Source organism: Schistocerca piceifrons, chromosome 7, assembly GCF_021461385.2.
Source record: "Schistocerca piceifrons isolate TAMUIC-IGC-003096 chromosome 7, iqSchPice1.1, whole genome shotgun sequence".
NCBI classification, from domain to species: Eukaryota; Metazoa; Arthropoda; class Insecta; order Orthoptera; family Acrididae; genus Schistocerca; species Schistocerca piceifrons.
This window is the reverse complement of record NC_060144.1, coordinates 125,207,985-125,235,909: the sequence shown is the minus strand read 5'-3', so window position 1 is coordinate 125,235,909 and position 27,925 is coordinate 125,207,985. Positions and strand designations below refer to the sequence as shown.

The following is a 27,925-nucleotide window of genomic DNA, read 5'->3' as shown; positions in this document are numbered from 1 at the left end:
ATTACTTGCCTTATGCGGAGACATCTGGTGCCATGTAATTCTGGAATCCTGCCAAGGACTTTAAGAATATATGCCAAGCAGAGCTTCTATTGTACTGTGCTTGAAAGGTGCAACAACACGCTATTAGTCAGGTGGTCATAATGTATTGGCTAATAACTTAAACTTCGTAATCCGTTACTCTTAAATAGTGTTTAATATATATTTTGGGACAGCTCCTCCTCAGAGCCTTTAATTACGAGCCGGCCGGTGTGGCCGAGCGGTTCTAGGCGCTACAGTCTGCAACCGCGCGACCGCCTCGGGCATGAACGTGTGTGATGTCCTTAGGTTAGTTAGGTTTGAGTAGTTCTAAGTTCTAGGGGACTGATGACCTCAGATGTTAAGTCCCATAGTCCTCAGAGCCATTTGAATCTTTAACTACAAGCCGTGCTTGCTGATGCGAGGGTCACTCCAAAAGAAATGCACAGTATTTCTTTTTTAATCCCTCTTTTATTCTGCATGTTTGAAAGTTTTACAGTGTGTAGCTACATCCTTTAGGAACAATATTTTCATTTCTCCACATAATTTCCATCCCTCTCAACTGCCTTACGCCATCTTGGAACCAGCGCCTGTATACCCGCACGTTAAAATTCTGGACCAAACTGTTGGAGCCACTGTTTGGCAGCGTGCACAAGGGAGTCATCATCTTCAAACCCTGTTCCACGAAGTGAGTCTTTCAGTTTCCCAAAGAGATGATAGTCACATGGAGCCAGGTCAGGACTGTAAGGCGGGTGTTCCAGTGTTGTCCATCCGAGGTTTGTGGTCGCTTCCAGGGTTTTTTGACTGACATGTGGCCGTGCATGGTCGTGCAACAGCAAAACATTCTGATTTTGCCGATGTGGTCGAACACGACTCAGTCAGGCTTGAAGTTTCTTCAGTGTCGTCACATATGCATCAGAATTTATGGTGGTTCCACTTGGCATGATGTCCACAAGCAAGAGTCCTTCGGAATCGAAAAACACCATAGCCATAACTTTTCCAGTAGAAGGTGTGGTTTTGAATTTATTTTTCTTTGGTAAATTTGCATGATGCCACTCCACTGATTGCCTCTTCATCGCCGGTGAAAAGTGATTGAGCCATGTTTCATCACCTGTCACAATTCTTCCAAGATATTCATCTCCACCATTCTCGTACTGTTCCAAGAGTTCGCTGCATACCGTTTTTCTTGTTTCTTTGTGAGCCACAGTCAACATCCTGGGAACCCACCTGCCACAAATCTTTTTTAACGCCAATATTTTCAGTATTCTACAAACACTGTCTTCCCCTGTCTCAGAGTAGCGTGACAATTCGTTCACTGTGATGCGTCTGTCAGCAGTCACCAATACGTTAACTCTCTGCACATTGTCTGGAGTGTGTGCAGAACGAGGCCTGCCTCTGCGAGGACAATCCTCAATATTGCCGTGCCCGCTTTCATCACGTAACCTGCTTGCCCACCGACTAACTGTACTGCGATCGACAGCAGCACAGGAATTCTAAGACAGCACGTTGCTTCTGACGAACGTCAAGTGTAGCAGCCATCTTGAAGACGTGCTGTGACGGCGCCACTCACGGGAACAGGTTGAACTAAGTTTTAAAACAAGCGTGCAGGATGTATCTACACACTGTAAGCCACACACATGCAGAATGAGAACTGTACTTTTACAAAAATAGTGTGCATTCCTTTTGGAGTGACCCTCTTAGGTGAATACATTGACCCACTAGTAGTGTGTACAATTTTGACGCTACAGGTTTGCGACACCTCCTCTGTCCGACTGCTCGCAATGTTTCGTGGGTCACGCGGCTGGTACCTACCGTGGGCCTCATGGAGACGGCCATGCGGTAGAAGGTCTCGGCGGCTCGCAGATCGCCGGCGAGCCTGAGGCTGGCGGCGGCGTTCATGGCGTCCTCGTAGGCCAGCGCCTCTGGGGAGAGCGAGGCGGCCCGGGTCAGCGCCGCAGCCGCCTCGGCCGGCCGCTGCTGGCTCAGCAGGAACTGCCCTGCAACACAGGCGGGCCGTTTCAGAAACATGTATCGAGAAGCACACTAATGAATCTAAACATTATCACGACTGCACGCCGAGAGAGTGAATGGTGCCTGGTGCTGCTACCGTCGCACGAGGCAGTACGGAAAGCATATAGCTGGAGCAGACGCGGATGGGGTTTATTGTGTGTGTGTGTGAAATCTTAAAGGACTTAACTGCAAAGGTCATCAGTCCCTAAGCTTACACACTATTTAACTTAAATTATCCTAAGGACAAACACACACACCCATGCCCGAGGGAGGAATCGAACCCCCGCCTGGGGGGTTATTCTAGCCGCGACTGGGAAGGACTACTTACATAGACTTACATATACTGGAATACCTCCAAAATGATTCAAATGGCTCTAAGCACTATGCGAATTAACATCTGAGGTCATCAGTCCCCTAAACTTAGAACTGAATTACTGGGCGTTAAAATTGCTACACCACGAAGATGACGTGCTACAGACGCGACATTTAACCGACAGGAAGAAGATGCTATGATATGCAAATGATTAGCTATTCAGAGCGTTCAAGCAAGGTTGGCGCCGGTGGCGACACCTACAACGTACTGACATGAGGAAAGTTTCCAACCGATTTCTCATACACAAACAGCAGTTGACCAGTGTTGACTGGTGAAACGTTGTTGTGATGCCTGGTGTAAGGAGGAGAAATGCGTACCATCACGTTTCCGACTTTGATAAAGGTCGGATTGTAGCCTATAGCGATTGCGGTTTATCGTATCGCGACATTGCTGCTCGTGTTGGTCGAGATCCAATGACTGTTAGCAGAATATGGAATCGGTGGGTTCAGGAGGGTAATACGGAACGCCGTGCTGGATCCCAACGGCCTCGTATCACTAGCAGTCGAGATGACAGGCATCTTATTCGCATGGCTAACGGATCGTGGAGCCACGTCTCGATCGCAGAGTCAACAGATGGGGACGTTAGCAAGACAACAACCATCTGCACGAACAGTTCGACGACGTTTGCAGCAGCATGGACTATCAACTCGGAGACCATGGCTGCGGTTACCATTGACGCTGCATCACAGACAGGAGCTGCTGCGATGGTGTACTCAACGACGAACCTGGGTGTACGAATGGAAAAACGTCATTTTTTTCAGATGAAGCCAGGTTCTGTTTACAGAATCATGACGGTAGCATCCGTGTTTGGCGCCATCGCGGTAAACGCACATTGGAAGCGTGTATTCGTCATCGCCATACTGGCGTATCACCCGGCGTGATTATATGGGGTGCCATTGGTTACACGTCTCGGTCACCTCTTGTTCGCATTGACGGCACTTTGGATAGTGGACGTTACATTTCAGATGTAACCCAGACCCGTGGCTCTACCCTTCATTCGATCCCTGCGAAACCCTACATTTCAGCAGGATAATGCGCGACCGCATGCTGCAGGTCCTGTACGGGCCTTTCTGGATACGGATAATGTTCGACTGCTGCCCTGGCCAGCACATTCTCCAGATCTCTCACCAATTGAAAACGTCTGATCAGTGTTGGCTGAGTGTACTGGCTCGTCACAATACGCCAGTCACCAGTCTTAATGACCTGTGGTATCGTGTTGAAGCTGCATGGGCAACTGTACCTGTCACGCCATCCAAGCTCGGTTTAACTCAATGCCCCGGCGTATCAAAGCCGTTATTACGGCAGAGGTGGTTGTTCTGTGTACTGATTTCTCAGGAACTGTGCACCCAAATTTCGGGAAAATGTAATCACATGTCACTTCTAGTTTAATATATTTGTCCAATGAATACCCGTTTATCATCTGCACTTCTTCTTCGCGTAACAATTTTAATGGCCAGTAGTGTAGCTATTTTTCGACATAATCATTATTTCTGTCGGTGCATTTTTGTAGACGCTGCGGCAGTTTTTGTATGTCCATGTCATACCAGGTCGCCGCCATGCTGTTTAGAAAGTTATGAAGCTCTTCTTTCATCTCGTCGTCGGAGCTGAATCGCTTTCCGGCAGCTTCAACACGATACTACAGTTTATGAAGACTAGTGACTGGCGTATTGTGACGAGCCAGTTGCTCGACCACCATTGACCAGACGGTTTCAGTTGGTGAGAGATCTGGAGACTGTGGTGGCCAGGACAGCAGTCGAACATTTTCTGTATCCAGAAAGGCCCAGACAGAACCTGCAACATGCGGTCGTGCATTATCCTGCTGAATGTAGGATTTCGCAGGGGCGAATGAAGGGTAGAGCCACGGGTCGTAACACATCTTAAATGTAATGTCCACTGTTCAAAGTGCCGCCAATGCGAACAAGAGGTGACCGAGACGTGTCCGTATTACCCTCCTGAACCCACCGATACCATTTTCTGCTAACAGTCATTGAATCTCCACCAACGCGAACAGCAATGTCGCGATACGACAAACCGCAATCGCGATAGGCTACAATCCGACCTTTATCCGATCCGGAAACGTGATGCTACGCATTTCTCCTCCTGCTAAGAGGCATCACAACAACGTTCTACCAGGCAACGCCGGTCAACTGCAGTTTGTGTATAAGAAATCTGTTGGAAACTTTCCTCATGTCCGCAAGTTGTATGTGTCGCCACCGGCGCCAACGTTGCATGAATGCTCTGAGAAGCTAATCATTTGCATATCACAGCACCTTCTTCCTGTCGGTTAAATTTCGCGTCTGTAGCACGTCATCTTCGTAGTGTAGCAATTTTAATGGCCAGTAGTGTAAATGTTCAAGCTCTAACTGATGTGAACCATTGTATAAATAAACAGGTCTATGTGCTTATAAAAAATATAGGATAACTTACTTTTAGTATTAAATGTCTCTGAGCACTACGGGTCTTAACATCTGTGGTCATCAGTCGCCTAGTTCTTAGAACTACTTAAACCTAACTAACCTAAGGACATCACACACATCCATGCCCGAGGCTGGATTCGAACCTGCGACCGTAGCGGTCACGCGGTTCCAGACTGAAGCGCCTAGAACCGCACGGCTACACAGGCCGGCTTTTAGGATTACCCTCGTATCTTCTGAACATGATACTAGTGCCATCTGTGTATGTGCATATCAGTAGCCCATGACTTTTGTTGTTGTTGCAAACGACTTTGAAAATGGGCGGATCATTGCGGCGCAGTAACTGGGAAAGGCCATCTCGGAAACGGCGATGTTATACCGCTGTTTGCGAGCTACTGTCGTGAGGATATATGAAAAGTGGTTGCAGGTCGGTGAAACCATGAGTAGACCACTACGTGTTGTGCGTGGCTGTGCGCGGTTGGGCCGCTCTGCAAACCAAGATACGATGCAACTCATGCCTCAGTGCTGGCGCACACCGTTCAGTGTTGTTGAACAGTGGGCTCCGTAGAAGACGACTACTTTTTCCTTTGTTGACCAAAAGACGTCGTCAGTTTCGATTGCAGTGGGTATGAGATCACCGAGATTGGATCATGGATCATTGCAAACGTGTCGCCTGGTCGGATGTGTCATGGTGCTTGTTACACCAGGCCAACGGTCATGACTGGATACGGCATCTACATCTACATCTACATCTACATTTATACTCCGCAAGCCACCCAACGGTGTGTGGCGGAGGGCACTTTACGTGCCACTGTCATTACCTCCCTTTCCTGTTCCAGTCGCGTATGGTTCGCGGGAAGAACGACTGTCGGAAAGCCTCCGTGCACGCTCGAATCTCTCTAATTTTACATTCGTGATCTCCTCGGGAGGTATAAGTAGGGGGAAGCAATATATTCGATACCTCATCCAGAAACGCACCCTCTCGAAACCTGGCGAGCAATCTACACCGCGATGCAGAGCGCCTCTCTTGCAGAGTCTGCGACTTGAGTTTATTAAACATCTCCGTAACGCTATCACGGTTACCAAATAACCCTGTGACGAAACGCGCCGCTCTTTTTTGGATCTTCTCTATCTCCTCTGTCAACCCGATCTGGTATGGATCCCACACTGATGAGCAATACGCAAGTATACGTCGAACGAGTGTTTTGTAAGCCACCTCCTTTGTTGATGGACTACATTTTCTAAGGACTCTCCCAATGAATCGCAACCTGGTACCCGTCTTACCAACAATTGATTTTATATGATCATTCCACTTCAAATCGTATCACGGTGTACGGCTGCGCGAAACCTGCCCCGTGCCAGGGACGCCGGCGAGTTGTGGTCTAGTATGCTATGGGGAACATTCACCTGAGACCTGCAGTAGTAATCGAAGATACCATGACGCGTGTAGACTACGTTAACATTATTGAGTACCACTTGATCCATTACTCCCTTATGTCGGGCCCCAAGTAGATGGTATCTTCCAGCATATAGCGGACAGCGCCACATGGAAAAATCGTGCTACAGTGCTTCGGGGAGTGTTATACTGAACTCACACAAATGCTTTGGACATCATACTCGATTGAGCTCATCCCTAGGGAATGCACCTGCCATGCGGCCACAAACCATCGGCTTGTGTCTTACGGAAACTGCGTGTTCTGTGCGTAGACTTCTGGTGCCAGATACGTGCGGAAACCTGCCAACGGCCTGTCGCGTCCATTGTATTGAATTGCAAAGGCTTTCAACACTCTGTTTAACAGGTGCTCATAATGTTTTGGCTTGTTTTTGTTGTAATGTACAAGGGTCACTCCAAAAGAAATGCACACTATTTTTGTAAAAATACAGTTTTCATTCTGCATGTGTGAAAGTTTTGCAGTGTGTAGATACATCCTTCCCGCTTGTTTTCACACTTAGTTCAACCTGTTCCCCTGAGTGGCGCCGTCACAGCATGTCTTCAAGATGGTTGCTACATTTGACGTTCGTCAGAAACAACGTGCTGTCATAGAATTCCTGTGCTGTGGAAACGAGACAGTGGGAAGCACCACAAGAGGTTGAAAAAGGTGTATGGAGATGCTGCTGTCGATCGCAGTACAGTTAGTCGGTGGGCAAGCAGGTTATGTGATGAAAGCGGGCACGACAATATTGAGGATTGTCCTCGCAGCGGCAGGCCTCGTACTGCACACACTCCAGACAATGTGTAGAGAGTTAACGAATTGGTGACCGCTGACAGACGCATCACAGTGAACGAATTGTCACGCTACGCTGGGATAGGGGAAGGAAGTGTTTGCAGAATACTGAAAGTTTTGGCGTTATAAAAGGTCTGTGCCAGGTGGGTTCCCAGGATGTTGACAGTGAGTCACAAAGGAACAAAAAATTCAGTATGCAGCGAACTTTTGGAACAGTACGAGAATGGTGGAGATGAATTTCTTGGAATAATTGTGACAGGTGATGAAAAATGGCTCCATCATTTTTCACCAGAGACGAAGAGGCAATCAGTGGAGTGACATCATGTAAATTCACCCAAAAAAAAAAATTCAAAACCACACCTTCTGCTGGAAAAGTTATGGCTACGGTGTTTTTCGATTCCGAAGGACTCTTGCTAGTGGACATCATGCCAAGTGGAACCACCATTAATTCTGATGCATATGTGACGACACTGAAGAAACTTCAAGCCTGACTGAGTCGTGTTCGACCACATCGGCAAAAGCAGGATGTTTTTCTGTTGCACGACCATGCACGGCCACATGTCAGTCAAAAAACCATGAAAGCGACCACAAAACTCGGATGGACAACACTGGAACACCCGCCTTACAGTCCTGACCTGGCTCCATGTGACTATCATCTCTTTGGGAAACTGACTCTCTTCGTGGAACAAGGTTTGAAGATGATGACTCCCTTGTGCACGCTGCCAAACAGTGGCTCCAACAGGTTGGTCCAGAATTTTACCGTGTGGGTATGCAGGCGCTGGTTCCAAGATGGCGTAATGCAGTTGAGAGGGATGCAAATTATGTGGAGAAATGAAAAATTGTTCATAAGGGATGTATCTACACACTGTAAAACTTTCAAACATCTAGAACAAAAGGTGGATTTAAAAAAAAATAGTGTGCATTTCTTTTGGTGTGACCCTCGTAATATTTTGCATCTGATTATTAAACACCTTGAGTAAGAGCATAGATAGCACAAAGTAACTGATAAAACACTTTAATTGTAACACCTAATAAATTCGTTTCTTGCATGGCATACTCATAGTGCTGCGATTTTAAATGCTACCAGTGAATGTGGTGAAAAGTGATAGAGCGTAAAATTTACTTCTTATGTTCAGTTGTTGGGGGATGCGTTGGTTGAGTCAGTGACGTAGTTTTCGGAGGATAAGGAGACATCTAGAAAAAAATTAAATTTTGCGACAGGGAAGTTTAGCCGCGCGTGGCTTACTGGGAGCACAAAATTCCCGGTTGTTAGGTCGGACGAACGTCCACAAAATCCATAGTCGTTAACCAAAGCGTGTGTCATTACACCAGAGAGTTTATCTTGCGCTGTATCGTCGTTAGCCAAGTATGTCGTTATCTGAGTGCGTTGCTAATGAGGGCACGATAGGATCGATCAGAGTAGGCGCACTAACGTTAAATGCGAGCAACTCTGGCGTCATACACGATTAGGGTAACTGGAAGGAAAAACAAAAGAAACAACTTTTCAGCCGTTTTAAATTCGTGCGCGTCGACGTGTGTCGCGACAAGTTATACGGCTACTTACTGTTTCATGCGGGATGTTCAGTATTAGATTAATAATCCACTCCAGGAAATTTGACAGAGCTGAAAGTTACAATGCGAAAAATGCTCGTCGAAAATTGTGGAATACAGGCGACGTTCAGGCATTATGTAATCCCATTGGTGTTTTTCGTGTTACAGATGTGAAAAAATAAAAAGACCGGTATGTTACCCGTAATAGACTGTTACCAGTAACAGCGTCCGATCCTAATGTATATCAGTAATATATTCAGTCCAGTTGTCAACTGTGTTATTATTGCCACAACATGTTTCGGAACAACATTATCACACTTTAAAGTGATTAAAATTCTTTTATGGCGTTAGGTCTCGTTACAGCTTCAAAACAAGCGGCACACGTGCATTGTCAACTCAAACCACAAAACGTAAAACATCATAAGCCAATGCATCCACCGTTTCCGAGAATAGCTGCAGACTGAAAGTCGCTGCCATCACCTGCCAATGATGAAATTTACTTAAAGCCTAATGCCCAGCACCAGCGATACTACTGTCTGTCGTAAAATCTCTGAGAAATGCCCGTCTGATCCTAGTCCATTCTAACTTAAAAGACCAACATATTGTAACAAGTGGCATAGGATTTACGCAAGTTATTTCCGTTCAGACTGCAACGTAGAGGTTGTTTTAAGTTAGAATGGACTAGGACCAGACAGGCGTTTCTCAAAGATTTTATGACAAACGGTTGGTGCTGAGCGTTAGAGATTTAAGTTAATATCATCTTGTTGGCTGATGGCAGTGGCTTGCATTTTGCGGCTGTACTTCGGGAACGGTTGATGCACTGGCTTATGGCACGTGTGCAGCTTGTTTTGAAGTTGAGACGAGGCCCAATTGCATAAAAAGATTTAAGTGCTTGAAAATGGGACAATGTTGTCCCGAAATACGTTGTGGCAAAAATCACGCGACTGACAACTAGACTGAATATCCTCAGTACTACCTGAATAACAGTTGTATGATGGCATCACATCGTACATCAATACGTTTCTTGCAGGCTTCATGTCTAACGGCTGCCACGAGCAACAACAAATTTTCAGCACTGTATGTAATCAGTGATTGAATTTAAAATTTGAAATGCTGGCATAATCTACTCACTGAGACATATAACCTTAAGTTCAAGGTTTAACGCACTAAATTAGGTTTCGAAGACAGAAACTGTGTACGTGAGAAGCGTAACGCACGGCATGCAAATTTTCCTTACTACATTCACCCACTATTTGATAATGAGAGCACTTGGCGACTTTCAACAAACTTTAAACATAATTTAAAGCGTTTTCAAAATTTTGTTTTGCTGACAACGACCACTTAATTATGAAAAGGAAAATTTTATCGTCTGCTACATTTTCGATGATCATGCAATAAAAATTCAACGTCAGGGATCACGTTTTAATTTATTACTTCGTTAGTACTGGCTACATTCGCAACTCCTTTAGCAGACAGTATCCACATATACCAAGGAATGCACCTGCAGAATTATGTCATTGCACGACACATAGTTCACAGATATGATGCCATGAACATTTAGAATCCTGCAAACCTTGTCTTCTTTAAAAAGGAGGGCAGTCTACCCAGATTATACTTACCCAGTGTCTAATAATGAGAGCACTTAGCAAATTTCAACATGTTTTTTATCTGACAGTTTGAATCTTTGAAGAATCGGGTGGAGGGGGGAGGGAGTGATGGCAGAGCGAAATATAGATGCTCTATCTTTTGATCAGCGACAGGATAATGTGGAATAGAAGGCGAATAGTGTAACATTGCGATTTCTGTGGGAGTGATCCACAGTCCACATGAGCACAAACGATGATTTCATTTATAAAGCAACGTGAGAAAAGCAACCTGAAGAGTGACGTGGGATCAGGCGGTGCGTGGGCGTTCTGAGGTGACTACACAGGAACAAAAGAACTCATTCCACGAGTTCGTGCCCTATGAGTCCCTCATTTCACCCAACCACCTACTTATACAGACTTTCTAAAGACATCGCAGGGTACCAGAAATGTAGACCGTTGTTTGTCCATGGGCATTCGTGTTTCGAAAAATGGTTCAAATGGCTCTGAGCACTATGGGACTTAACATCTATGGTCATCAGTCCCCTAGAACTTAGAACTACTTAAACCTAACTAACCTAAGGACATCACACAACACCCAGCCATCGCGAGGCAGAGAAAATCCCTGACACCGCCGGGAATCGAACCCGGAAACCCGGGCGTGGGAAGCGAGAACGCTACCGCACGACCACGAGATGCGGGCCATTCGTGTTTCGCCTCGTTTACTGGCCTGCAAGGCTGTTCACCAGCAGTCAGTATCTTCGCGTTGTTTTCTGTCTACAAATTCAAATCAGTAAAGCCTTCAGAGTAGTAAAAAGCGCTTAATTTTTTGCGGTGGCGACAAGATGTCAGCATGACGTCAAAACTGGCAGTTGACTCCCAACAATGAAAAGAGAGGTCATCCACAAGAACAATAAAAGGAATCCGTTAAATTTTGGTTACACGATGAATAGTCAAATCCAAAGCCTCTAAATTCAACTAAATACCTAGGTATTACAATTAGGAATAACTAAAGTTGGAACGATCACATAGATAATTCTGTGGGGAAAACAAACCAAAGAATGCGATTTATTGGCAGAATACTTAGAAAATGCAACGGGTCTACGGGCTTGTCCACCCTCTTCTGGAGTACTGCCGTGCGGTGTGGGTTCCACATCAGATAGGGTTGACGGAGGGCATCGCAGAAGTTCAAAGAAGGGCAGCTCGTCCTGTGTTGTAGTGAAATACGGGACAGAGTGCAACGGATATCATACACGGGAGAGAGTGCAACGGATATGATACACGAATTGGAGTGGCAATCATTAAAACAAAGGCGTTTCTCGTTGCAGTAGAACCTTCTCATGAAATTTCAGTCACCGGATATTTGCTAAGGGCGAAAATTTTTGTTGGCGTCCACCTACATCGGGAGAAATGATCATCACAAAGAATAAGAGGATCCGAGCTTGCATGGAAAGATTTAAGTGTTCGTTTTTTCCGCGCGCTGTTCGATAATGAACCGGTAGAGAAGTAGCTTGAAGAAGGCTCTTGATCCCTCTGCCAGGCACTTGATCGTGAATTGCAGAGTAATCATGTAGATCTGGATGCAGAATGGCAATTTTGCGATCACTCCACTTTGTGTCATCAACTCCTTCTTTCAATACAGTAATCATGTTCGGCTCTCAGAGTGTCATTCGAAGTATTCAACACCGAAGGCGAAATAAAACAACCAATCATTATGATATGTTCGCCATAAACAGAAGGGGCAGGCAATCCATGTGTTGTTGATCCTTTTCTACGCAGGCACCCAGTATAGTGAGGAAGCTGACATATTACCGAAGCAAGCTACATCTGTAGGAACTGCCCTCGATTCGAAATTGCCGTACAGAGACAAGTTACGTGAGGTCAAGGGTGACGGAAAATATCAATGGCAAGAGATGTGGAACGTTTCCCAACAACCGCAAGGTGTATATTAAGCGGCATTACAACCCCATATCCTACGAGGTAGTGGTTTTCGAGAACACATCTGGCCCGAACAACGATTGGCTCCATCGATCCATCATTCGATACCGCTCTAAACATGCCTCTTTTCCTCTACATAGAATCAACGTTTACGGTTTCCTGCTTGCGTGTATGACTGTGAATTTGATGTAAATCAATTCTTGTTGTCCTGACCAAATTTGTTTCTTAAAGGTACGAGTTTTTATAGATTTGATCCGTATGGATTATCTCCCTCAGTTTCTTCTATTTAGTTTGCAAAGTGGCCGTTACTTTCCTTAAGACCACAAGGAAAAATACCATGCGTCCGCAAACTCTCTCCGCAGTGGCAAGTCCCGCGTGTCTCGTCTTGCGGCAAGCGCTAGGTTGTCAACACATTCGTCTCGCCTGCTCGTGATCTGTGGACATGCAGTGGTAGGGCGGGGATATTAGTGTTGAGCGTTCGTTGCAACTGTTATTTATTTTACTGTCTAGTTGTTGTGTAAGCTGAGTGTGGTGAGAATGTTTACGATTGCAGAGAGAGCATTTTTAGTGAAAGAGTTTTTCCGTGCGGAAGAAAGCCTGTGAGGAGGAAATTTAGATTGCCTTTTCCTGCTTCGAGGCGTCAAAATCGTGAAATTGTACGTGATTTAATTCGCAAAATCCAGACAGTAGAATCAGTTCATGATGAACCATGATGACGATGATGTTTGGTTTGTGGGGAGCTCAACTGCGCGGTTATCAGCGCCCGTACAAATTTCCAACGTTTGCTCAGTCCAAACTCGCCACTTTCATGAATAAGGATAAAATGATGAGGACAACACCTAGTCATCTCGAGGCAGGTGAATATCCCTGACTTGCCGGGAATCAAACCCGGGACCCGCGCTCGGGAAGCGAGAACGCGACCGTGAGACCACGAGCAGCGACCCATGATGAACCATGAACTGGTAGGCCTACAATTTTAACAGAAAGGTAGCTTGACGACATTTCGGACATATGTTGCGCAGTCCAACAAAATCAGTGAGGGGATTATTGTAAGGGGCTTAAGTCTCTCATGCGATAGCATATAAGGCCGAAAAAAAATACTGGGCGTATATCCGTATAAAAATATTGCTGTACAATAGTTACATTTCATAGACCATGCGAAACGAATAACGTAATTGAATGGTTTCAGCGATTTGTGAACCAACATGGAATTAGTGTTATAGAGCGAACCTATCTACCATCTGGCTACATTAATTGCCAACATTCACGAATTTGGTCATCAGGAAATCAACTTGCCTTGAGATAAACGCCATTGCGCGCAGAGAATATCGGAGTGTGGATTGTCATAATGAGAGCACGAACAACAGGGCCAGTCTTTTTCGATTCTACCGTCACTTCCAATGTCTATTGTCAACAGATAATTTATCCTTTTATTGCCCTGCTGAATGAAAATGAGATACAACACGACAACGCTACTGCTCATACGGCACACCAGTCCCTACAACTTTTATATGAAATCTTTAAAGACAGAATAATTACGAAGGGTATCTGGCCCCCGCGTTCACTGGATCTGTCTTCTCCCCACTATTTCCTTTGGGGTGCGACAAAAACATTTGCGTATCAAAGTAACCGAAAGATAATGTATGGGCCGGCCGCTGTTCATATGGTTCAAATGGCTCTGAGCACTATGGGACTTAACATCTGAGGTCATCAGTCCCCTAGAACTTAGAACTACTTAAACCTAACTAAGGACTTCACACACATCCATGCCCGAAGCAGGATTCGAACCTGCGATAGTAGCGGTCGTGCGATTCCAGACTGAAGCGCCTAGCCAGACACGGTGGCCGTGCGGTTCTAGGCGCTTCAGTCCGGAATCGCATGTTTGCTACGGTCGCAGGTTCGAATACAGCCTCGGGCGTGGATGTGTGTAATGTCCTTAGGTTAGTTAGGTTTAAGTAGTTTCTAAATGTAGGGGACCGATGACCTCAGATGTTCAGGTCAGTAGTGCTTAGAGCCATCTGAACCATTTTTGATAATGTATGAACCAAAGACGGCGATAATTGATTATCGACATTCGATTACACGTGAAACATTGGTAAAGGTGTCCTCAAATAAATGTAAACGCGTTGAACTATGCATTCAAGACAGAGGAAAACATTTCCAGCACCTACTATGATACTGGCAAGTACAATGTATGTGAATAATAGAATTAATTTATTTATTTCTTGTTTTAATAGTAATAATGTTGAATGTCACCTCCCAACGTATCTACAGCCACTACAAGTGAATCCTGGCCCCTAGCTTTTACAGCGACATGAATGTGCTGCCAACCTTACGAGCCCCGCAAGGTGAGGTACGCGGAGCTGGCCTATGTGGAGAAAATATGCGGACGCACCATATACATGGTCTTCGTGTTAATTGACGACATCGAAATATTGCAGAAACTACGCAGCGGGTCAAAAAAAGTGCGTGAGTGGCGGGGGTGGGGGGCAACTTTGAAATTTCCAATGGGAACCCCCGTTTTTATTGCAGAATTGGCAAAATCCACATACGTTTTGTCCGAAGCATTTTCTGCGTTTCGTCACAGATGGCGCTGTAATCAGAGGAATAGGAATGGGTACACAATCGTAACTTACGACACGCTATTCAATGATCCTTCAATATCCAATGACATGTGGGACCCCACCTCCATGTTAACAGCGTAGGACAGGCCAATATTTCATAACTTCTAGCTGGGACCCCATTCGAAACGTTGTATTCCTCCGACATATCGAACGGGGGATTATTCGACGCGCCACCGTGGCCGTGTGGCAAACTACGACGTATTATAACAGGATATACACTGCGACAGGAGATGACTTATCGTGCAGATGCAAAAAAAGATAGCGGCTCTGTGCCTGCACACCTGCCTATCATTTGGAGAACAGACGAGCAAGTGGACGATGAATGTTGCAACCACAGAAGAAAAAACTGAAATGATTCCGATCTGCGAAGAATGCAGGAGAAATATTGAGGTTGTTGTTGCCTTGTATGCCGAGCGTTTTCCAGAGAAAGCTCGCTCTCGTTCGTTCTTTTACGAGGTTGGAAACACCTTTACGTCTGACGGCAGCGTGCAGACCGGCAAAAGGAAACGAAGCAAGCGTATTACAGGAGAAGCGGCATTGCACCGCAACCCACGTATAAGCACTCAGCAATTACACCCCGATTCAGGTATGCCCGTAGGCAATATTGTCACAATACTGCATGGTCACAAGTATCACCCATAACACGAGTCACTGCATCAAGAACTTCATGGCGCCGATTTCCATAACCGGATAGTGTTTTGTGAATGGGCACGTCAACAAATGCAAACGACCCCCACATTCTTTGCCGAGGTACTATTTTCTGACGAGTCTACATTCACGAACCATGGTAGCGTTAACCGCCGTAACATGCGTTACTGGAGTGGCAACAATCCCAACTGGTTGCGGCAAGCTGACAATCAACGTCCTTCGTCGGTTGACATATGGTGTGACATGGAGAACAAACTCATTGCTCCGAATTTTATCGATGGTACGTTGAAAGGATGCTAATAACGAACGGTTTTGGAACGGGAGCTCCCGATACTACTGCAGTATGTTGCCCTGGACGTTCGATAACGTATTTGGTTTCAGCATGACGGTTGCGCCGGCCGGAGTGGCCGAGCGGTTCTAGGCGCTACAGTGTGGAACCTATAACGATATGTTTACGTAATGTGTATACATAAACATACAGTTATAAATGTCCCCGTTCGTAGGCGCTAATTATAACAATATGTTTACTTTTGTGCTGTAACATATAGCTACAATCAGCGGTGGAAACATATTTGCGAACGCCGACCGTGTGCGGCTGTTTCTTGTTGGATCGTCTGATCAGTCGGAAGTTGCATTGCGGAAGAGAGTAAATGCCTATTCAAAATATAATTATTTTTGGATAGCTCAACATGAATTTCCTAAGGGACCGTAGTTTATCATGCATTTACCAGTAGAATATGGCGCGGAGAAAATATTTCGCCGCATGCAACTTCCGTCCGAACTCGACGAAAGAATTCGTGACTGTGGAACTCTATTTGGAAGAAACATAAAGAAAATTAAATAACTTCATGAAGGAGTGAGACATAGATTCTATATTAAATAAATAGTCCATACACCAGTTCCATTTAAGTCTGAATTTATGGCAATTAATAGACGAACTTACACTGCAATGAAGGATTTAACATGGATGCCGTTTTGACTGGCACTTCTCGTAATGAAAACAATTCCTTTGACGTCTTCACATACACGTCGCACAATAAATCTACTACTAGGCACTTTTAGTATTACACATTTACTTTACACTAGAACAATATTATTTTTAACGATAATAATACGGCGGCAAGACATGCGCGTCCGACACAAGTTACAGGAGACAAGAGAAGAATGAGTAACTGTTCATCGCGAATATCTCGTACATCAAAAAAAATGTGTAAAAAAGTGTTCTTCTTCTGTCCGTTTTTCGCGCCGCGGTTTTCAGAGTCAATAACTCACAGCATCTCTGACGGCGCTTCGATAATAAACAAGTTACGTCACAGGCCGTTCACCTTTTACATTCTCGCAACATTATTTGCTAACTGTAGCTGTTGCCGAGCGACTGCTCGATTAGTGAATGATTTAAAATGATAAGGCAATCACATAATGTTACAAACCGCGCGACCGCTACGGTCACAGGTTCGAATCCTGCCTCGGGCATGGGTGTGTGTGATGTCCTTAGGTTAGCTAGGTTTAAGTAGTTCTAAGTTGTAGGGGACTGATGACCTCAGAAGTTAAGTCCCATAGTACTCAGAGCCATTTTGAACCATGACGGTTGTGCAGCGCGTTACACAACTGTAGCAGGGGAGGTATTAGACCGGGTTTACAGTTGTCGGTGGATCGGCGGAGGTGGCCCTATTAATTGGCACACTGGGTCATCGGATTTGACTTGTCAGATTTTTTTCTGTGGAAGTATTTAAAGATACGGTGTACCCGCAAGTGCCAACATGCCGTGAAGACATGGTCGACAGCATCAGAAACGCATGTGTTGACATTCCCGCAGATATGCTTCTGTCCTGTGTAAGGTCATTTGAAAAGTAGAGTAGCGTTCGCCTCGAGTCATGGTCACAGTGGCGAGTCAAGTAGTCCCCTGTTCGATATGTCGGAGGAATAAAATTTGCAAATGGGGTTTGCAATTAGGAGCTATGAAACACTGGCCTGTCCCACTCTCGCAACAAGAAGGCGCGGTCCAACGTGCCATTGGATATTTGACGGCAGTTGAGTAGCATGTCGCAAACTACGATTGAGTGCCCATTTCCATTCCTGCGATTACAGCGCCATCTGTGGCGAAACGAAGAAAATGCCTCAGTCAAAACGTATGTGGGGTTTTCCGTAGAATCGTAATCCGCAATTAAAAACGGGGATTCCCATTGAAGGTTTCAAAGTTGCCTCCCATCACTCAAGTACGGGGTGGGGTGGAGAGTTTAATGTCACTGGATATTCCCCTCCAAGACAAACAAATTGAAATTATAACTGTTTTTGATCCGCTGTGTAGTTATAGAGATATTTCAGTATCCTCAAGTTAAAATGAACACCCTATATAGGTTGGTTGGTTGGTTTGTTGGGGGAAGGGGAGCAAACAGCGAGGTCATCGGCCCCATCGGGTTAGGGAAGGATGGGGAAGGAAGTCGACCGTGGCCTTTCAAAGGAACTATCGCAGCATTTGCCTGAAACGATTTAGGGATATCACGGAAAACCTAAATCAGGATGGCCGGACGCGGGTTTGAATCGTCGTCCTCCACATTGCGAGTCCAGTGTGCTAACCACTGCGCCACCTCGCTGGGTCCCTGTATAGGAAGTATTCATATCTTGCCCGCATCTCGTTGTCGTGCGGTAGCGTTCTCGCTTCCCACGCCCGGGTTCCCGGGTTCGATTCCCGGCGGGGTCAGGGATTTTCTCTGCCTCGTGATGGCTGGGTGTTGTGTGATGTCCTTAGGTTAGTTAGGTTTAAGTAGTTCTAAGTTCTAGGGGACTGATGACCATAGATGTTAAGTCCCATAGTGCTCAGAGCCATGATTTACTTCTAATGCTATCTGTTAAATAATTTTATAAACATTGTTGGAGAAAAATGGCTCTAAGCACTATGAGACTTAAACATCGGAGGTCGTTAGTCCCCTAGAACTTAGAACTACTTAAACCTAACTAACCTAAGGACATCACACACATCCATGCCAGAGGCATGATTCGAACCGGCGACCATAGCGGTAGCGCGGTTCCAGACTGAAGCACCTGGAACCGCTCGGCCACACCCGCCGGCACTGTTGGAGAACAGCGATCTTTATGATCGGTTTCGCCCTTTTAATTCAGGGCGATCATCAGAGTTTGCGCTGTAATAATTATATTACACATATATTTATATTACATATATGATGCTCTGAAACGATCATTAGCCATTTGGATGATGGCGATGGCGCCTGACCCACTGTGGATGCCTCAGTTACTGTAACTGATGCTGATGGCTAAGCAGCCATGAATTATATAGGGTAGGGAGAGGGCGCTACAGAGCTTAAGGCATCGCTTTCAGCCAATGGGGAACGACTTACGTACCGTTTTGAGTCTTCATCTTTAAATATTTATCTTTTAAATTTAACTAATCAAGCAACGAGTTTATATTCATTTATGGTTCATAATATATGCTACAGTCCGCCCCCGGTAGCTGAATGGTCAGCGCAACAGAATAGCAATCTTAAGGGCCCAAGTTCGATTCCCGGCTGGGTCGGAGGTTTTCTCCGCTCAGGGACTAGGTGTCGTGTTGTCCTAATCATCATCATTTCATCCCCATCAGCGTGCACGTCGCCAATGTGGCGTCAAATCGAAAGACTTGCACCCGGTGAACGGTCTATCCGTCGGGAGACCCTAGTCACACGACATTTACATCTGTGCTACAGGCGGCCTCGTAAAATGCATTAACCTTCAGTGTAATTAGTTAACTGAGTTCCAGAGCGACGTCTGGAGGAAATAATTAGCACTATAAGATCGTTAATTCTATAGCTACTGTTATTTATTCGTACTAAAACCAAATGTGTGAGGTATTAGTGCGAAAATTATAGATGTTGACTTATTTGTATTAGTAGTTAGTTATTTAAAGTCTTAAAAAACACTAGGAAAAAACTAAATGCATCGTTGTATACGTGTGCCATCTCACCAAGAGATGCAACAATGGATTTAGTTTTTTCTAGTGTTTTTTAAGACTTTAAGTAACCGACTACGGGAGCAAATAAGTCAGTACGTATAATTTTCGTGTTAATACGCCATTAATTTCGTTTTATTGCGATTAAATAGCAATAGCTATAGAATTAATTATCTTTATAGTGCTAATTATTTCCTCCAGACGTCGCTCTGGATCTCAGTTAACGCATTTCATGAGGCTGGCTGTAGCACAGATTATGAACCATAAATGAATATAAACTCGTTTCTTGATTAGTTCAATTTAAATTTTATTTATTTATTTATTGTTCCGTGGGACCAAATTAAGTAGAAGTCTCCATGGTCATGGAACGAGTCAATACATGAAATTATAACACGATAGTAGAAACAGATAAAATGAAATATAAGAAACGTATTCAGGCGACGATTCATAAGTTTAAATAAAGGAAATCAACAATGTAAGAATGGAATTTGCTTAATTTTTCAGCTCTTCCAGGAGCTCCTCGACAGAATAGGAGTGAGCCATTAGGAAACTCTTCAGTTTAGACTTAAAAGTGTTTGGGCTACTGCTAATATTTTTGAGTTCTTGCGGTAGCTTATTGAAAATGGATGCAGCAGAATAGTGCACTCCTTTCTGCACAAGAGTCAAGGAAGTGCATTCCACATGCGGATTTGATTTCTGCCTAGTATTAACTGAGTGGTAATAAGCTAATATTGCTAACAACAAACGACATTAAATAAAATATATACTGTGAGGGCAATATCAGAATTTCCAGACTATTGAATAGGGGTCGACAAGAGGTTCTCGAACTTACACCACATGTAGCTCGAACAGACCGTTTTTGAGCCAAAAATACCCTTATCGAATCAGAAGAATTACCCCAAAAAATAATACCATATGATATAAGCGTATGAAAATATGCGAAGTAGACTACTTTTCGTGTTGAACTGTCACTTATTTCAGATACTGTTCTAATGGTAAATAAAGTAGCATTTAGTTTCTGAACAAGATCCTGAACATGGGCTTTCCACAACAGCTTACTATCTATCCGAACGCCTAGGAACTTGAACTGTTCTGTCTCGCTTATAATATGCCCATTCTGTCTGATCAAAATATCGGTTCTTGTTGAATTATAAACTGTAAAAACTGAGTCTTACTGTGATTTAGCATCAAATTATTTTCCACAAGCCACGAACTTATTTCATGAACTACATTATTTGATAATATTTCAATATTACACACAAGATCCTTCACTACCAAGCTGGTGTCATCAGCAAACAGAGGTATTTTTGAATCACCTATAACACTAGAAGGCATATCATTTATATAAATAAGAAACAGCAGTGGCCCCAGCACCGACCCTTGGGGAACACCCCACTTAACAGTGCCCCCATTGGGACTGAACATCACTACCACTCTCAATATTGCGGAGAATTACCTTTTGCTTTCTGTTCTTAAAGTAAGAGGCGAACCAATTGTAAGCTACTCCCCTTACTCCATAATGGTCCAATTTCTGCCCTAATATTTTGTGTTCAACACAGTCACAAGCCTTAGTTAAATCAAAGACACATCTAGCGTTCGCAACCTTTTATTTAATCCGTCCAATACCTCAAAGAGAAAAGAGAATATAGCATTTTCAGTTGTTAAACCATTCCTAAAACCAAACTGTACATTTGACAGCAAATTATGTGAATTTCAATGCTCCAGTAACCTTGTATATACAACCTACTCGATACCTTTAGCAAACACCGGCGGCATAGAAATAGGTCTATAATTGTCAACATTATCCCTGTCTCCCTTTTTATAAAGTGGCTTCGCTACCGAGTACTTTAATCGGTCAGGAAACCGACCACTCCTAAAGAAAAAGTTACAGATATGGCTAAGTACTGGGTTAACATACATAGAACAATACTTCAGTATTCTACTAGATACCCCGTCATATCCATGAGAGTTCTTGGTCTTTAGTGATTTAATTATTAACTCAATCTCCCTCTTGTCAGTATCATGGAGGAGCATTTCAGGTAACAGTCTCGTAACACTTTTTTCTACAAGCGCTATATGATTCCCTGTTGGTACTAGGTTTCTATTTAGTACACCTGCTATATTCAGAAAGTGATTATTAAATACTGTACATATATGCGACTTATCAGTAACACGGACATTCCCACTATGCACTGATTCTATATCCTCGATCTGTCTCTGCAGACCAGCCACTTCCTTTACGACTGACCATATGGTTTTAATTTTATCCTGAGCTATTCTATCTGCATACCACATACTTTTTTCCTTCCTAATAACTATTTTAAAATGTTTGAGAATGAAGACTCAAAACGATACGTAATTCGTTCCCCATTGGCTGAAGGCGATGCTTTAGGCTCTGTAGCGCCCTCTGTCTACCCTGTATAACTCGTGGCTGCCATCAGTATCAGCATCAGTTACAGTGACTGAGGCATCCACAGAGGGTCAGGCGCCATCGCCGTCATCCAAATGGCTAATGATGCATCGTTTCAGAGCATACTTTTACATCATTGGTTTCTCATGTAATATAGCACTTTTTTTGTTATTACTGTGTAAACTCTGACGACGGCCCGTAATTAAAAGGCCGAAACCGGCCTGAAGTTAACATCAGCTGCGATCAAGACTGTTTACAAATGACAAATGATTCTATCTGTTAAAAATTTACTATGGAAAAGATAGTGGCAGCTTGAGTTTTAAATCTGTTAATTTGCATTTTCTCCACAGACGAAAGTATGTATGATGGATAAAACTGAAATCCAAATAACAAAAAAGTCATCGCGTTAGAGATGACGATCAAGTGGGCCCTGGGAATATGGCAAAATTTTAACGATACTTACCGACGTCGGCCATAGTATCTGCGCATCGTGTACGTGTGAATATGGGGCCACACACGTCTAACGAACATCAGCTTAACGAGGGAGCACGGAGCGCCAATACCGGCAGGCCGCGGAAACAAAAGTGTCTGACAACAATGGCAGCGCTTGTAATGAGCGGACGGGCGGTTTTTAACGAAGCGGCCCGCGCGCCGCAGCCACTGGATACGGTCGCCCGAGCAACGGGCGGGCGCAGCGGAATTATCGGGGCTCTGTCCGACCGTTGGCCGCGCAGCTGGAAGCTGAGGGCCCTCCACTGGCTGGGTAGGGTACGTACAACATCTGCTGGCGCCCGCCAGCCACTGGGGAAGCAGCTGGTGCGCCGCTGCAGTGACTCGCTCTTCCCAAACCTAGCACGTTTTATGTTGCTATCTGTTTAAGGCGCTCAACACAGTGGTTGTCAGAGTCTTGGCAACAACAGGGTACGGGAACACTTTCAATTATTTATTCCACAAGAACTAAACATTGTACAGATGTCATACATATTGCATTTTGAAGAGAAACTCTGGAAGTTTGAAACGTCTCTGTGAAGTCGTTTCATAAGACGCTTGTCGAATTCGGTACAACTTATTCACTTCACTACCTGATTTTTAGCTCAATTCATGAACTCTTCCAGAAAGTCTGAGCACTCAAGTAAGGCCTATTGAATATTATATGTGTGTTTTAATGTGGGGTTTCGGTTTTGTTTCGTGGGAAATGCTGAGTTGGTCATCGTCTGCTGGGAGCAGACGATGTTGGTTCTCGTTCGAAGGAGAGCACAGGATGACCAACTTAGGTTTCCAATACCTGAACCCATCTTAGTCGAAGGCTGTGTCGAAGGCTGTTTTTGTGTGTGAGGTTGGTGATGGAGGGCTACCCCTCTGGTAGCTTCCGCTGCACGGGGAGCTAGGTAATCTCGAAAGAGAAAGGGGCACTCTTCGCTGAACGCTTGGTGAGTACGGATCGTAGCTCTTAAGGGGGCTTTCAGGTGATAGGAAGCTGGTTGAATTAGGACTTCGTTATGTTTAACTGTTGAAGTACTTAAGAACTTCAGCTTAACTGAAGCGTGTGAAGCGAGTTTTTTTCCGAATGAGGCATAATTATATTTATTTACATTAGGCGATTTTTGGGTGTTGGACTTAAAAGTGTGGAAGTTACTTTGTTCATTTTGAAGAACGATGAAATAGATTTTCAAACGGTAAATCTGATTAGGAAAAGCTGATTAGGATCACTTCAACCGTACGTGGGTGTAATACTGTGTCGAAGCAAGTATGATTTTTAATGACCTTTAATCTTAAAATTTGGTGGAAGTTGCTTTTGTCTTTTTGAGTCGATTTTGTGCCATGTGTTTGGTAATCAATGACCCTTATGGTCCACCACGGCAACGCAATAGGCTTTATTTTAACAGCTTGCTTATTTAATGAGCTATAATTTCTGCAAGAATATCTGTTCTTTCGTGCGCTTTCTAAAATGGAGCACAACAGTTTGATTCGGAATGCTCTAGTTCGTCCGTTTGCAAGCAGCAGACGCAGTTAATATGATGAATAATTATCGCACAACTTTGTGCATTGGTTAAACCTCTGTTCAGGATAGTGCACGCGTAGAATCGCAATGCGAATCTCACTAAGATATGTTTATGGTATGTAGGCAAAGGAGATGATAGTATCATTGTCTCCCACCCCCATTTTCTGTGTTTCTTCTTGTTGTAGTTAAATTGTGCTCTGTTACACTCTCACGTAATTCTTACTTAAATATTCCTAGTCAGGCACCAGTTATGTGTAGTTAGGATGTGCAACCAAATACTTAGATACAATAAATAACCTATGTGTAAGATAAATGCTGTGGTGTTGATCTTACCCGCTTACTCCGATTTGCAATCCTGAATTAATCAAGTTGCTTCATGCACGACATGGAGTGCTATTTATCTGGCTACTTGAAGAAATTTGCATAATTGTAATTAATTTATTAAAGTAATTAAACTAATAATTTTCCAGCTCCGTTTTTTTCTACGTGGTTAGGAAGGGCTTGGGCTGGTGGCGACCCTGAATTTCTGAATTTTTATCATTATTTGTGTGCAGCTAGAAATGCGAGATAACGTATGTGGCTCGATGAGAAACGTCGTAAAGATAGTAATACGTTACAAGTTTTTTTCTTTTTTTTCTTTATACAAACATTCGATATGCGAACCATGAGTGATCCGGCAGATGTCAATACGGTAATAGAATTCTTACCATACTCATCCCAGTATGGCATCGTCGAGTGTGGCAGTCGCTTCCCGTATTCTCTCCCGAAGCTCTGCTATATCGCGTGGTAGAAGCGGTACATACACCGGATCTTTAATGTGTCCCCACAGAAAAAAGTCACACGGAGTGAGATCTCGTGATCGGCGAGGCCATTTCATGCAACAGATGTCCCTTTTTGTCGCACGGCCGATCCATCATTGCGGCAGCTCCGTGTTCAGGTACCCACGAACTTCACGATGAAAATGGGATTGAGACTCATCCTGCTGAAAGATGAACGGGGAGTCCGATTGCATTTGAGGCATCAGCCATTGCTACAATAAGACCAAGTAGGAATATCCAGTGGCAGTGCTCTCGGCAAAGAAGAATGGCCCGTACAGTTTTCGACGTGATAAGGCAGAAAAACCATTTACCTTTGGGGAATCACGCTCAAATTCAATGCATTCGTGTGGATGCTTTGTACGTCAGATTCGACAATTATGCCTCTTCGCTTTCCCATTAGTGTGAAAACGTGCTTCGTCTCTAAAAATTAAGCGATCAACAATGCGAACCCCATCCTCATACAATTGTTGCAACTGCGAACAAAACTCAAAACGCTTGTCTTCGTCACTGAGCTTCTGCAGTAGCTCCAATTTGAATGGTTTCGTAGACAGCTTCTGTCGCAGGACTTTTCACACTGTCATTGGAGCCATTTCGTGTACACGGGATGCACGAAGCACCGATTTCTTTGGACTCCTTATGAATGTCTCTCCTACGCGCTCCACATTCACTTCACTCACACTGGGACATCTGCTTCTCTTTGCCGGGCACAAGCAACTCTTCGTAACGAATTTGTTGTGCCAGTGGTAAATGGCCTTCCTTGTTAGTGGCTTCTTACCGTACTTGGTTCTAAACATCTGCTGAACAGTTGTAGCACACTTGTTTTTGTCGAACTGAGACACACAAAAGCTCACTCCGCACCTGAACTCGCCTTGTTTGCGACTAACGCTGACTATCGGCAAGTTACCAAACTACGCTGTGGCGGTACACATGAAGAAAAAAAAAAAAAACCTTTCAGGGTTTCTCTTCAAAAAGACATATGTATGATATCTGTACAATGTTTGGTTCTTAATTGAAAGTGTTCCCGGACTTTATGTGCATCCTGTACTTTATTGAAGCGAATATGCTAACAGCATTATCAACAGTGAAACTGACACGGGTGAAAGTATACGATAGTAGAAGTGGAAAATGTTACAGTAAACATGGGTCCGCAAATACCCTCTTAGTGAGAGAATTTCGAATATTAGGTTCCCAGCCGTCGCTTTGTTCATTCGTTGTAAACACCATTATGTTTTTTACTAGAAGTACAAGGTGAAAGTACCCTCGAAGACCTAAGATGTCACCTCAGATTTTTATTATTGCAGAGACGATTAACTTTCTCGTAGTTAAAATTTAATTTACGTATATTTGAAAAGTAAAAGGGAAAAATCTGTGTCGTTGTAATCTATTCTACAGTTTCACCGCCAAAAAAAAAAAAAAAAAAAAAAATTACGTTGATAGGTTATAAAAATCGGAGTCCTATGAACTTAACTATGTCCATATTTTCGGAGTCCTTTGAACTTAACTATGTCCATATTTTCATGGGAATTGTACTCGTCCGGCAATTTGCCGAGGCGAAGTCGATATTGTCATCTTCAGCGCTGCCCGTGGTGCTGGTAGAACTCGCGCGAGTCTCTATGGCAGTGGCACCAGCTCGCAGTTTTGCGCATGATAATAAACACCTTTTCTTTTGAAATATTCCTCGTCAATAAATAAAATCTTAGATACGAACAGTGGATGTCCATCACACCAGTAGTCATAGGCAGAACTGCAGCCTGCCTCTGGGGTCTTGTGGCGCTGTGCCAGTTCAGTTGATTTATTGTATGACGTACCGCCCAAACGAGAGTCTTTCTCTGCTACTAATCGTCGCACATTGGCCCCAGGATTTTTTTGCCACTGTATGCTTCACACTCTTCTCCCAGAGTGAGGAGGGAGCGAAGCCTTCCACTGTTTACCCTTTGGGTTGCTGGAGAAGCTGTGTCACCAAGGAAACTGGAAAAGTCAGCCAAACAGCGTATCAGGCGGTACTCAGCGAGAGAATATTTTTCAAGGTGGAAAGCATAGCTTTCCCATGCCACTCTTATTCGCTAAACCAAAGCAAAAAATTAAATCTACCGCATCACTTGTGGAATACGAGGCTTCAGTTGCTAACAAGTGGTGGAAAAGAAAAAGACATTGTACTGAATCTTTCTATGTACAAACAGTGCAACAACAGTAAACACAAAGCCGATGTCGTACCCAGAGTTATGGGTAATTTACTGTCAATAACATTCACTAATACGACTGAGACTTCACGACACAACTGCCACACAAGTGACTGCAGACTATCTAAGGCTCTGACTTGCCCGTAACTAAAGTACTGTGGTGTCGACAGACATCAGAAAACTTTGTTGATCCCGTCGACAGAGTGGCAGTACAACAATGTGCCAATATCAGCAACCAACCCTCCGGTAAGTTTTCCGAGCTCAGAAAGTATATGTCTTCGGGCCCAAGTTTATTGGACTCGTCTTTATTCTCTTCGACCTATCAAAATCAGTCAGTTTTTGACACCCTTTACAACTGTGAGTTTGTAGATTTTTCGTAATATTGTCTGTAGTGTAAGAGTTGATACTGACTGCTGTACTATGTCAAATTTCACGTACCTTAAAAGACGTTGTTCGGCTCTACATGCGTGCTGCGCCATGTGAGTTATAGAGAAGAAATACGAAGAATTCTAATCTAATCATGTCGTAATAGTTGCCTAAGCATTTTTGTATATATGTTGTAGATATCCATATCGACAAACGGCTGCGAAACCCATCAACTGTGCAGCAAAGCGGAGATTGAGCAGCAGCGACGGCGGAGTCCAGAGATATTCCACCACTGCAGATATCCGGCCGTCATACGACGTCACGAGAGGTACTTTTTACAGTGTGAACATTACTGTGAAATCAACAGATCGTTGTATTTTATCTGCGATGTGGTTCCTGGAGATTTTGACACTGTCAGTCAGTTGAGTTCCGGTTTTGCCATAGGACGCAGCAGATGCTCCGACGATGTTAACAGTTTGCTTGAGCCGGTAAGTCTAACTGCTGAGACATGTCGCGGTTAGCTCGTTCCGAAATGTATACGGTGTAGGAAATTTAGTAGTGTTCCTAACCGTGAGGTTCCGCATATTCGAATTTGATTAATTAAGCTGTGAATGCAGTTATGTGGATTAGGGAGATTGCCTATTTGAGTTAGGACTTGGTGCAATAAGCTGTGTATTTTTGAGGCTCGATAATTCCAGTGGAAATTAGTTTATTTGGACTTTAGGGGTCCTTCAGTTCCATGAACGGTTGTTAGCGAATCTGCTGACCTACTCTGAGGTGATAAAGTTCGTGCTTGTTAGATGGTTGTTGGTTGTAGAATTATTG

At 44.1% G+C, this 27,925-nt stretch overlaps 1 protein-coding gene across 1 annotated transcript in view; it reads right to left on the bottom strand.

Annotated features, from left to right (window-relative positions):
- LOC124805498 (protein O-mannosyl-transferase TMTC2-like) overlaps window positions 1–27,925 on the bottom strand; it is a 941,575-nt gene that overhangs the window by 19,779 nt on the left and 893,871 nt on the right. The window contains exon 14 of the mRNA XM_047266062.1: window positions 1,828–2,012. Coding sequence (XP_047122018.1) covers window positions 1,828–2,012 — 185 coding nt within the window. The remainder of the gene's footprint in view (window positions 1–1,827; window positions 2,013–27,925) is intronic.